The following is a 13,379-nucleotide window of genomic DNA, read 5'->3' as shown; positions in this document are numbered from 1 at the left end:
GAGAAGAAGAAGAAGAAGAAGAAGAAGAAGAAGAAGAAGAAGAGGAGGAGGAGGAGGAGTTTGGATTTGATATCCCGCTTTATCACTACCCGAAGGAGTCTCAAAGCGGCTAACATTCTCCTTTCCCTTCCTCGCCCACAACAAACACTCTGTAAGGTGAGTGAGGCTGACGGACTTCAGAGAAGTGTGACTAGCCCAAGGTCACCCAGCAGCTGCATGTGAAGAGCGGGGAAGCGAACCCGGTTCACCAGATTACGAGTCTACCGCTCTTAACCACGACACCACACTGGCGAGGAGTTTGTGCATGATGTCTCGTCCATGCTTTATCGCCATAATTTATATTTAAGCTCCATTAGAGGACCTTCTCCCATACCAACCTGCCCGAGTGCTAAGATCAGCCGGGGTAGGGGGGCTTTTTCCTGGTGACACCACCCCAAATGTGGCTTGCGGGGCACTGGCATGTGAGAGGGCCTTTTCAGTGGTAGCCCCTTGGAAGTGGGATGTTCTCCCTTCCAAGATGCATCAGTGCAAGATGCACTGGCATTGCATAGCTTCCACGCTTGTGGAGAGGTCATGCGATGTTTTCAGTCAGTTCCCCTTCCATCCTCTCGTCCTGCGCCGATATGCTTCTGCTTGCGTTAGGATAAGGCCACTCACCTTTGGTCAGATGTTGATGCTACAATTAGTCCCGGTCCTAGCAAAATGTCAAGGGCACTGCCTGGTCATGCTATATGGGATCACTTTCGGCTATTGGATTCCCAGGATGTTGAGAAGATGCTTGGAGAGTTCCACCCTACTACATGCTCTCCTGAACCTTGCACACCTTCACTTTTCAAAACGAGCTGGTGGGGACTGATGAGTGTGCCCAGGGGGTGATAAATGCCTCACTGTGGGAGAGGGTGTTTCTTCCTACCTTGAAAGAGGTGGTGGTGGTGGTCTTTTTCCTTAAGAGGACCACCATGGACTCTTCACGGTTGTCATAGCCATCCACCAGCTCATCACCTGCCAACATCCTCTTTTGTTATTCAAGGTATGTTTCGATTAGGTAGATTATCTTGACCCATTTCAATCTGGCTTCAGGTCTGGTTTGAAGACCAGAACAGCTTTGGTCACTCTGGCCGATGACCTCTCTTGGGACAGAGAGGAGCGGGATACAATCCTGCTCATTCTTCTCAGCAGGTTTTCATACCACTGACCACAGGATCCTCCTGCGATAGTCCCACTGCTCCCTGGAGGGCTGGTTCCCGAGGGTAGCATCGTGTGACTCCTGTCCGGTGTCCTAGCAATCTTGCTTGGGGTCCCATAGGGTTCTCTTCTGTCCAATACTGTGGCCATCCATGGATTTGGAGCTTAGTGCCATCCCTATGACACCCAGCTCTACAAGCCAATAAACTGGCGGTTGATCCTGACAAGAGGGGAGGTGCTCTGGGAATTAGCTTGTGGTCTGTCCTAGACACAGTTGCACTCCCCCCGAAGAAGCAGGCCTGTAGTCTGAGTCCTGGATCCAGCATGGTTAGTGCAGCACAAGGGGCCTTAGGAGTAAGGAATGCCTGTTGCCAGCTACGGCCTTCCAGGATCACAAATATTTGCCAGGTTAAGCCTCATGTTTAGATTACTGCAATGCTGAATGTTCAGCTGCCCTTGAAGACAGTCTGGAGATTGCAGCTAGCACAAAACATTGTCACTCCGTTATTGCCTAGTGCATCTGCACGCAGTCATATAACACATTGCACCTCTTGCGAAAGCTGCACTGGCGAGCAATATACTACCAGGCCCAAATTTAGTGCTGGTATTTAAAGTCCCGCATGGCCCAGGGTTCCAGGTATTCGATGAAGCACTTCCTCCCCTACCACCCATTCTGGGTCACGTGGTCAGTAGGGACATCTCTTATTGTTGCCCTGTCAGTGGTCTCGAGCTGCTACATAGCGACATGTTCAAGAGCCTTCTTAGTTGTGGCCCCACAACTATGGAACTGTCACTGGATCAAAAGTCCAAAATGGCAGTATGGATGATGGAAGCTTTGTTTTCATTTGCTGGCGGAAACCCATCACTCTCATTCTCCCAGTCATCTGCAGCAAATCAGTAAGACCACCCACTGGTGTTAAGCATTCTCATGCTGTTAGTCCTACTGGAAGTTTCACTAATTGATTACCGTATTTTCCAGCGTATAAAACAACTGGGCGTATAAGACGACCCCCAACTTTTCCAGTTAAAATATAGAGTTTGAGATATACTTGACCGCAGATTCTCCACCCGGCGTATAAGACGACCCCCAACTTTTGAGAAGATTTTCCTGGGTTAAAAAGTAGTCTTATACGCCAGAATATACAGTATTTTAATCACTGTAGTGCATTTTGATATATCTGTTGTGCATGTCTTGATATTGATTGAAGAGCATCACTCTGATGCTGCTAAGGGTGGTCTACAAATTTAACCAGTGGAATAAAAAAGTACGTTTTAAGCATTTTTGGTCATTTTGGAGGAATTACCAGTAACTGGAGTAGGGAAGGAACTTCCTCAAGCTAAATCACCCAGAGATATCTGTGCTGACAGTCAAGTGGGGCCACAGTGTTGGCCTGGCTCTCATCGCTGGGTCCTCCTCCTTCAACAAACATGGCTGCCTACACCTTCTCGTGCGTAGCAGCGCTGTGCAATTGGGACAGTCCTACACCGGAGTGCTTGCGGGTGTGAATTTCTCTGCCAGAAACTGCACCTCACCTGCTGCTGTTGCAGGAATATTATGAGCCAACAGCAGTGGTGAGATTAAAACCACAGCCTCGCTCCCCATAAAGTAATGTGTGACTAGGGCTGCAGAAGGGACCCAGGTGGCGCTGTGGGTTAAACCACAGAGCCTAGGGCTTGCTGATCAGAAGGTCGGCGGTTCGAATCCCTGCCACGGGGTGAGCTCCCGTTGCTCGGTCCCAGCTCCTGCCCACCTAGCAGTTCGAAAGCACATCAAAGTGCAAGTAGATAAATAGGGACCGCTCCGGCGGGAAGGTAAACGGCGTTTCCGTGCGCTGCTCTGGTTCACCAGAAGCGGCTTAGTCATGCTAGCCACATGACCCGGAAGCTGTCTGCGGACAAACGCCGGCTCCCTCGGCCTATAGAGCGAGATGAGCGCTGCAACCCCAGAGTCGGACACGACTGGACCTGATGGTCAGGGGTCCCTTTACCTTTACTTAGGGCTGCAGAACAGGGCCTTGTTTTCGCTCTTCTGTTGCAGCACACGGCTATGTCATGCAGACATTTTCCTGCCCTTTAGTCACTTTTCTCCAGGGCGCTTTTTCCTCTCTTGACCGGAGCACGCTGCAGGGTTGAGATTCAGAGCCGCCCGCAGGTGACCACGTGGGCTTGCCTTGTAACAAGGGGGCTGGCCAAATGGTAGCTTTTCATCTCTTCAAACTGTAGTAGACGCAACTGGAACAGGACCAGGCTGTTGCACCCCCCTGCTCCTTGCTTCCCGAACTGTGGATTTAATGTAGCTCATATGCTTTTCTAAAGGCAGAGATCTACCGGGTTACAGGACGTTTCTTTACCTTCAGTAAATTGGGCTCAAGTTCTGGAGCTTGAAGACCAGCACTGCACAGGCAAGTCTCCCCGAACTGAATACTCCAAAAGGGTTCCTCCGAGTCTGCAACCGATGCCTAAACCAGCAGGTGGCCTCTTCGCTACAAGAGCTTAAATTGGAAGCGTGAGCCAAAAGGGCCAGCGATAAACAGCCCTGGAGACAAAACTCCCACCACCGCAGCCTTCAGATGTGGTCTGTCTGGGTCAGGACCAGGGCAATAAAAGAAAGTCAATAACTTCCTTCTGAAGAGAGCAGAAAGAAACAGGGGAGGGAAGGAGCGGCAGGCAGGGAGGTTGGGCTCCACCTTCCAGGGCTATCAATCAATCAAACAACTTTCAATAAACACTAAACGCAAATTGCTGCAAACACAAAATCTCCAGCAGAAGCAAAGGACCTCCAATGCCTAGCTTGTAGGGTGAAAGGTGCCTATATATATTTGTATATACAGGTGAAACTCGAAAAATTAGAATAGCGTGGAAAGGTTCATTTCTTTCAGTAATTCAACTTAAAAGGTGAAACTAATACATGAGATAGACTCATGACATGCAAAGCAAGATATGTCAAGCCTTTGTTTGTTATAACTGTGATGATTACGGCGTACAGCTGATGAGAACCCCAAATTAACAATTTCAACTTTGGGGTTCTCATCAGCTGCACGCCACAATCATCACAATTATAACAAACAAAGGCTTGACATATCTCGCTTCGCACGTCAAGAGTCTATCTCATATATTAAACTCCAGCAGCCAATGAAAACAATTGCTTACATAAATGGACTTTCCCACGATATTCTAATTTTTCGAGTTTCACCTGTATATACGCGCAATGCTTTATAAGAGTGTGGGTTGATAAACATTTAAATTAAATTAATCACATAAATAAGCGTGGCTCCTGCTATTCTCCTGGGTTATGAGTTTTCACATTTGCTTAAGCAGGAAGGTCGACTTTGAAGCGTTACCCCCGCCTTGGAAAATCAACTCTTTACTGACTCCCCTTTTACTTGCAGCTATAGCTAAACCACACAGGAGTTGCCATCGCTACCCTGCCAATTCTGTGTTCACAATAAAGAACTGCATTAGATTTACAGGCATTGAAAATAGCCGGGAATCCCACCGAAAACTACCCCCATGAAAGTCCAAAAGAGTGAACGCACTGCCTTAAAGGATATAATCCTCAACCACATTAAATTATCTTGAATGTGCACCCTTCGGGGCGCACCTTCCCGAGTAACTTTTACACAGGAGTAGTCCCACTGATGTCTACCGTATTACACCAGGTTGGCCCTTCCTCCTCCTCCTCCTCCTCCTCTTTATCATTAACAGCTTTGCTCATCCAAAGCAAGTTTCAGGCCTCTTTGATTATATTTGTAAAGAACAGAGATTCAATCAAACTTAAGTCAAGCGGCTGGGGTGATATAGCTTAATCACAGCTCTGCTCTCCTCTATTAACTTTATGCCGGTATTAAGGAGAAATCAATCAGCTGAAATGAAGCATTAGCCACAATTTCCTCCTCACGTGGGAAAAAGCAACAACAGGCAGAGTTTCATTTGCAACTGGAATTGTTCCTGAGGGTGGAGAGATCGAGAATGGTTCGGCTCCGAAAATGAGGGGGCTTCCTTTGCGAGGCATCTGCCCCCCCTTCCTTGGGTTCTTAAGCACCCCTTAAAATTTACACTGAAAGCCAGAGCTGGGAACTTGCTGAGCAGCACCGAAGGCCGTGGCGAAAACATATCAGAAGCCGGAGAGCCGCAAACCATCGTTACATCTCATTAATGCATTTTCACAAACACGGCAGATGCTAAACTACAGTTGGTGGACATGTTGCACAGATCTTGCTCCTGCAGCAGTCCTTGAAAAGTCTTGACGCGTCTTCTAATTTACAAAGCTGAAAGTTTGTAAACCTAAAGAAGGCAGGCTTCTTTTCCTGAAGTTGAGGCTCCAGTACTTTGGCCACCTCATGAGAAGAGAAGACTCCCTAGAAAAGACCCTGATGTTGGGAAAGATGGAGGGCACAAGGAGAAGGGGACGACAGAGGATGAGATGGTTCGACGGTGTTCTCAAAGCTACCAACATGAGTTTGGCCAAACTGCGAGAGGCAGTGAAGGATAGGGGTGCCTGGCGTGCTCTGGTCCATGGGGTCACGAAGAGTCGGACACGACTGAACGACTGAACAACAACAAAGGGACCCCTGACCATTAGGTCCAGTCGTGGACGACTCTGGGGTTGCGGCACTCATCTCACTTTACTGGCCGAGGGAACCGGCGTACAGCTTCCGGGTCATGTGGCCAGCATGACAAAGCCGCTTCTAGCGAAGCACAGCAGTGCACAGAAACGCCGTTTACCTTCCTGCTGGAGCGGTACCTATTTATCTACTTGCACTTTGACGTGCTTTCGAACTGCTAGCAGGGACCGAGCAACAGGAGCTCACCCCGTCGCAGGGATTCGAACCGCCGACCTTCTGATCGGCAAGCCCTAGGCTCTGTGGTTTAACCCACAGCGCCACCCGCGTCCCTTTTACTTGCATACTTGAATCTGAAAGCTTTCACATCTGTTTGCCAGCAGCATCTAATTTATCTCTGAAACCTTGAGGACTAGGCAGTTCATTCAAAATTGGTGCAAGGAAAGTTTTTCTAAAAGCAGCAGCGGCTCGTAGGCTGCAAACAAGCCAGCGATAACTTCAGACAGCAAACACAGATGCTGCCCAGCCACATTCGCATGGGACACCCCCAGCTTATGAAAATTAATAAATCCTCCTTATATGATGCGAGAACTCTCAGCTCAGCTACATCGGCTGGACATTCGCCGGTCTTCTGCATTCCAACTGGTCCACCTTTCCAACCATTTACAGCTCCCACAGCCATAATAAGCCTCAATCCTGTATGGGAAGCCCATTAAAAGGTACCACTTAGGGACTCTGAGCTGATTTGTCTTACCCGTGTTCTTGTATTTTGTTTGGGTGGGTAATCTTTGTCTTAATAGAATTTTTATGGATTGCCTGGGTTTTGTTTCCGCTTCAGTGGCCTAAGCAAATCAATGCCAAGTGGTAAAAAGAGATTGTTCTTCGCTACAAACAGGGACAGCAGCCCTCCCTGCCTGAAAGGAAAGGAAGAGAGAGTCAGCCACAAAGACTGGACTGAGCAAAAGAAAAACCCCTGGAACCACACGCTGCTACATTTCAGCCCGCGAACAACGTGGGAAGCAAACTTAGCCGCTGTCTTCTCCAGCAGCCACCACAGAGAATCCCAGCCACCTGTTTTTACACCTCTCCCTAACTCTTGTTCGCGGTGCCATTTGGTTTGGATCAAGCATCAGCTGGAACTTAAAGCATACAGAAAATCCCCCACGGCGGCCGGGAGAAAAAGTTACATCATTGCGCTGCGGCGGGGGGGGGGGGCGGAATCCTGACACCTGCAGTTCTGCCGGCAAATCTCTCCGCGTGCGCCAGAGAGGGCTCTCTGAACACCACAGCTGCAGAGCCCAAACCAAGATGCTCCTTATTCACAGAATCCTAAGCGCTGGGAGGGACTCCAAAGGCTGCTTCGGACAATCTGCTGAGCCAGGAAGGCAGCCCTGTCCGTTCAGCAACCTCACCTTCTCTCTCTCCCCCCCCCCCCCCACACACACACCTCTGCAACCCGCATTGAGCCATAAGCAGGTACAGCTGCTCCAGGCAGCCCTAGCAAGCGCCATCCACATGCTCAAAACCCAGAAAAACCACATTTTTGGTATGCAATTACATTTTTTATTTGCAATGCTAAGCAGGGTCCGGTAAGGTTTTGAATTGGGTGGTGGGGGGTGGCGTGTCGAGATTCCGGCATTGCAGAGGGTTGGACTAGATGAACCTGGGGGGGGGGTGTCTGACAATTCTACGATTCCGTGAATCCAAGAAAATATACACCTCAATCTTCAGGTATGGACAAGCAATACCTGACTTGCCGAAAGCAAGTTTGTGCCGTGGCAGATTAACCCGCCAAGACACCCCTTGCCACACTTTCCATTTCTCGCCAGCCATGCTTGCCCCTGCGCATGCTTACAGATCCTGCCCCCCCCCCCAAGAGCTCTGGGGCCTGGAAGGAGCAGGCAGCTCCGATGAGGCTCCTCCACACAGATTGCTCGGCAGCTGTTGCGTTCTGCCTAAATGGGTACTCTCCAGGGCTCAACAGCTGGGCAAGGGAGGCTAGGGTACTACTGCCTGAAAATCTTCAACAGCGCCACACACCTGACACCCCAGGCCCTCCCCCCCCTTACTTCAGCCTGCCTGTGTGTGCTGTGCCCCTCTGGGAAAGTGGCTTGCCCCCCAACCCAGTCTTGGTGGCTGCCCAGCAGAGGTTGTACTGCAGTCTCCAAGACAGCAGCCCTCTCTCCGCAGCACAGCACGAGTGCCAGGAATTCGGGAACAAGCTTGCATTTTTGCTGCCGCTTCCCCTTTTCCTCACCCCACCCACCTCCATTATTCAATCACATGTTTCTGCTTTCCCTGCCGTTTTCACTTAAATCATCTGGCGGGGTGGGGGGGGTGGGGGAAGAGGAGCGGATCCCCTGGAGGGATTCCACAGCACAGTGGCAATGATGAGATGGCTCATAATCTACTTAAGAGGAGAGGGGTTTTGCAAGGGAAAATACAGCTCCCGGCAACCACCTTGCTTATCCCCAGGAGTCAAAAACCCACTCTGGAGCAGCTCTTGGGAATGTGCACATCAGCTTTTCAGAGAAGCACACATGCTAAACCCAGGCGATCGCTAGGGCTAACAGCTCCGGGAGAGCAAGGAAGTATGTTTCATTATCCCGCATCACTTTTTTACCCCAGATTGGGGTCTTATCCCCAGTCCAAACTGGAGAGCAGAGCCCCTAGTTTCCTCCTTTCCGTTCCTTTGGTGCCCTGGTTTACTCTCTGAGCAAATGAGCCACTGAAGCAAGTTAAGAGCACCCTTAAGGGATAACCAAAGGCAGATACAAGAATCAGACTGAGTCTCCCTCCCCTGGACCTACCTTCTGCCAACATGTATGCTTCACACACTCTACCCTCTAGATGTTGTTTTGGTTGGTTGCTGGGTGTGGAGGCCTGGGCATGTTTCAGTTTTATGCTTTCCTCTTTTGGGGGGAACTAAGGCGATGCCGCCATCCCTCACCCTGGAGCACAAATGGGTCCATTCTCATATCACTTGTTTCATAGATCATCAAATTCATCTGTATCCCCCCCCCCCAAGGCTCCCTTCTCTATACTGTATACTGTAGTAGCTGGTCTTTACAGCCATGAGAGCAGAGTTTGCAGCTAGCCACACACAAACATGGCAGGCCAGGCGGGCATTCCATCCATCCATTCTCTCTCGCCCTAGCAGGGGTAAAGATCAAGAAGCGGGCAAACCTCTCGCCCTGCGAGGGAAGGCGGAGGTGCCCGACCCCTGCCTTCAGCAAGTGAGCTGGTAACTTCTCCTAAAAGGCGTTGTTTGCGAAGGAAAGCTGCGGGGTTGTTTTTAAGCGGAGGGGCGGAGTGATGGTAGAGAGCGGCTGGCGTGGAGAGGGGAGGAGAGGCTGGAAGCAAGCAAGAGAAGCCTCCTCGCAAAGGCAGCTTCTCCTGACGGGACTACTTGATGCATTTGTTTACACGCCGCCTAGCCCAGGAGAGGCGGGCACTGCCGCAAGGTTCAAGCCTTGCCAAAAGGGAGAATCTGCTGCTGCTGCTGGCGGCGTGCAGCACGCTCTGCGCCCGCCGCACGAAGCGCCGCCGGGAGAGACCCGGGATGGAAGAGAGTGCTCGCTCGGCGCCGGGCGCTTTTACGCACGCGGCCCTGGCCAAGGGACCGGCCGGAGGTTTCGCAGCTAGGCGTGAAACGGGTGGGGGGGGGGGTAGAGAGAACGTCCAGAAATACAAAGAGAAAAATAAGTGGTGGGGGGTTAAAATATGCAGCCTGCATTTCAAACAGGGCGTCCGCCCACCCACCAATAAAACGCTTCGCTTGCCTTGCTGCAATCGGGTGCCGCCGCCCTTGAATGCTGGCAGGGGTTTCTGTGGCCAGACAAACACCCACGGGGTGCCAAGGCTGCCCGGTTTAACACTTTGGAACCGCCGCCGCCGCCTGCGATTTGCGGCATGGGTTCAGCTCTAGCCTAGGCTAGGATGGAGAGGGGTTTTCTCTCTGGTTTTCCGCCAGGCCTTCCTTGTCTCAGAGAGGTTCCGGGGCTCAAATCCACTTAAGGAGCCCAGCCTCTGACGCGGAGGCCGCGCGCTCTCCGCCCCTAGATGCGTTGGCCGAGGTGCTCTGCGAGAAAGGCACTCTGCTTATGCTCAGGGCCGCTCCCTACGACTTGATCTCCGGGGCCTGGAGATCCCCGGCTCAAACTACACCCTAGTTTCCTCACCGGCAAAATGGTTTCCTCGTCTGTTTGTTTTTTAAAATTAAACACGCGTACCCCTCGCCAGGATTCGTGCGAGGATGACCGGCTGAGGTTCAGCTTGGCACCGTGGTGGGTGCAGTTTACCTGGGGGTCAGCCAGCCCCAGAGAGCTCGGAGAAGCTTGCTTGCGCGTAAACGTGCGCAGGCAAGCACCGCCGAGATCCTTAGCACGCTTACTCGCGAGGAAGCCCCAATGAACAGAGCGGGGCTGGCTTCTAAGAAGACAAGCCTGGAAGAATCGCGAGGCGGGGATGCCGACCACTCGCCTGCAGGGATAGCATCATTCCCTCGCCTTCTGAGCGCCTCTCCAAGGCTGGTACTGCCTCGCTCGTCTTCCCTCCCTCTCCCAAATCCCGTTGTTTTGCTTCTAATCTGCCTTATCTGAGTTTTCACTGCCTGCTCGGTGGCTAATTCGGAGGAAATGAGTGTCAGCTCTCAGATGGAGTAATTAAGGCGGACGGGTTTAGTGCGCCCTCTTCGCCAGTAAGCGGGGATTAGCTCCAGACTCCTTTTTCAGTAACAAGACTGGAGGAGGAGGTTTTTTTGTTTTTGTTTTTAAAGAAACAAGACCGTTTTACTTTTGGTAATAATAATAATTCATTGCGGTTTGGGTTGGGGGAAGCAGTCTCCCATTATCTCAGCATGGCCTTGCCTTAATTATTTCTCCTTCCACCCCCGCCTGTTGTTTTTTTTTGGGGGGGGGGGGTTGATCAGCTCCACCAAGAAAAGTTTCCATGCTACTTTGCAAGGTTGTCCTGCTCCCTGTTTGTCCGTGCTTTGCTGTTAATGATTTCTCTTTAGCGGGCTCTTTTCTCCCTCTCTCTCTCTCTCTCTCTGTAAGCAAAGACACACGACGGGGTGTGTAGGGGCTGGGAGACACCAGCACTTACCCCAGTTACAGCAGCTGTTAAGATACCAGGCAAAAAAAATAGGTGTGATGTTCTTTTTCTCCCCTCAACTGTACAGTATTCAGAAAACGCCAGCAGCTTTTCGACTTCTGGAAGCCCGCTGGTTCCCCCTTTTCATTTGCAAGAGATGAAAACGTGGGGAATCTGCGAAATGCATCCCAAGCGTATAAATGATTTATTATGTCTTTCTGCTCAAAGATAGAGAGCTCTTCTGGGCAGCTCTCCGGGGAATTATGCTCCGCATAAGCGGAGTGAAGGGGGGTGGGTGGGAGAAAAAGAGTCTTGCCTCCGCCCCCGGAAAAAAACTGCAAGTCGAGGAGACTTGTAATATTTTCAAACCTTTGATTTATTCCATATGTGACAACAGCATTAAAAAAAGGAAACCCTAAACAGCCTGCCTATTGCAAAGCGTACCATCACCGCTACAGCCAACTCCACTGGAGGTGAAAGTTGGATTTGGGGGAAGGAGAAGAGTTCTGGGTTCGTGGATGTCAGCAGATCCACTGGAGAAATTTGGCAGCGCAAAGGGGACTCGCTCGCTCCCCCAACCCACACCCCTAAAATATAAAAGGCAAAATCGTTGACATGAACGTTGGGAATACTCTGGTTTGCCTTACCTGCTTGCCCCGTGACTCCGGATCCGACCAGGTGCAGAAGCAGAAGTGCCCAGAGGAGAGGAAACGTATCCATTTTGGGGAGGAAATGCTTGGCGGCAGAAGGGCGATTCCTCCCAAGCGGCGTGGGCTCGGCGACGCGGGTGGATGGTGTGGAGCGAGGTGTTTCCTTCGCAACTCCCTTCTCGTCCTCTTCCTCTCCGAGGGGACACCGAGCCGGAGACTCCCCTTCGCCAAGACTTCCGAGTCCCCTTCGGTGCTCCCTCCGTGCCGCTCGCTGATTTAAACACACAGACGCGCGCGCGCAAAATCCACTTCCAAAAAGGATCAGGACGCCGGAGGGAAACTCCTCACATTCGCCAGAGGAAGGAGGCGCAGGCAGGCAGCTGCTCGGGAAGCCGCGCGCACCCGTCCGAGTGGCACACGGCGCTGGGGATCAAGGCGGAGACGCGCGCACGCCTTTACGCAGGAGAGGGAGAGCGCGCCAGTTCTTCAAAGTGGCGTTCCCTTTAGCACGGCGTCGCTGCCAACGCTCCGAGCCTAGCCTAGCCGCCGACAGAAAGGTGCCGCCTGGGCATCGCCAGCAGCCGCACTCAGCCTCAGATGGACGTCCACACGCACACAATCCGGAGCGAGATGGCAGCGGGTCTCGCGAAAGCTGCTGTTGCTTCCCAAGCCCCGGAATCCGGCGATGTCCCTTGTCCCTCCTCGCCCGCCTGCTAACCCCTTTGCGCTCAAGGGCTGCAGCTGGTGGTCAGTTTCACGCTAGAGGCGTTTTCCGGATGCAGCGCCGGGAAGGAAGGCGAAAGTGCTGCTTGCTGCTGCTGCTGCTGCTGTTGCAGCCGCCGCCTTCCAGATGCAGAAATCCCCGGGCTGGCGCGCGAGTTTTGCTCCAAGCCGCCGCCTTTCTCCTGCTGCCGCTGCTGCTGTTGCTCCTTCCTCCTCCTGGGCTTTGCGCGGCTTTCCCACTCCGGAGCTGAGCGTTGCCGGCGCCCTGTCTCCTCGCTTTGCCTGCCTCTCGGCTCGCTCGCCGCCTTTTCAGGCAGAGCGGCATGTGCATGTCAGACAGAAAGGCAGAGCTCTCCGATTACACGCTCTCGCAGGGCCCGCCCCTTCGATGTTTCTCATTTAAGCCCGACGCGCCGAGAGGGGAAGGGGGAAAAGGAGGCAGCCCCGGGAACGCCGAGCAGGCCACGCTCGCAACTCGGCCGCGATCCAGCGGAAAAGGAGAAGGAGAGGAAGAGGGAGGGTGGAGAGAGAAAAGAGCCGAGGCAGCAGAGAGCTCTTCTGGATTCCCTTGCAAGATCAAAGCAGCGGCGGCGGCGGCTGAAAGTGGTGCGCCCCCCCCCCCCAAACTCCTGCGCTCCCGGCTGAAATCCGCGCCTCGCCCTTGGCAGAAGCAACAAGTCCAGGGCAAATGCGCCTCTCGCTTTGCGCACACACACACAAACACACACACACACGACAGCATCCTGCGCTGCGTAGCTTTATATTGGCGGGGGCTGTTGGGCGATTCTTGCAGTTCTACCCTGGTTATCGTGGCTTGGATCTGTATATGACACGTTATTGTGTAAATGGGATTATTTTTAAGAGCACATTCTTTTTTACGCCCGGGAAACGGGGCTGCAGGAGGGAGAGAAGGGGCGAGGTGATCGCGTTGGAATGCAAAAATACGAAGCCTTGAGCTCCCAAACACCCGCCCACACAGAGTGAGACACACAAATAACACTTAAGAGGCTGGCAGGAGACACGTTATTTGCTATAACACCGTGGAAGAGTTTTTACTTAAAACTTGCCAGCAGCAGTAGCTCAATAAATTTACCTCTGGGATAAGGCCAAGTATGTAAAGACTCAGCCTTATAAAGAGATTGAGGCAGAGTCTACATGGTAAAGG

General features: G+C 52.1%; 1 protein-coding gene across 3 annotated transcripts in view; it reads right to left on the bottom strand.

Moving 5' to 3' along the window:
* NRP2 (neuropilin 2) overlaps positions 1-12,171 on the bottom strand; it is a 216,527-nt gene extending 204,356 nt beyond the window's left edge. For 2 of the 3 annotated variants that reach the window (XM_033170007.1, XM_033170016.1), the window contains exon 1: positions 11,489-12,171. In XM_033170007.1, the coding sequence (XP_033025898.1) occupies positions 11,489-11,561 (73 nt within the window). In that variant the 5' untranslated portion in view covers positions 11,562-12,171. The remainder of the gene's footprint in view (positions 1-11,488) is intronic. The other variant, XM_033169999.1, reaches the window with a different exon arrangement.
* Positions 12,172-13,379: the final 1,208 nt, after the last annotated feature.

The sequence above is a fragment of the Lacerta agilis genome, chromosome 1, assembly GCF_009819535.1.
Source record: "Lacerta agilis isolate rLacAgi1 chromosome 1, rLacAgi1.pri, whole genome shotgun sequence".
Classification (NCBI taxonomy): domain Eukaryota; kingdom Metazoa; phylum Chordata; class Lepidosauria; order Squamata; family Lacertidae; genus Lacerta; species Lacerta agilis.
The sequence above is the reverse complement of the archived record's forward strand: the minus strand, read 5'-3'. Positions and strand labels throughout refer to the sequence as shown.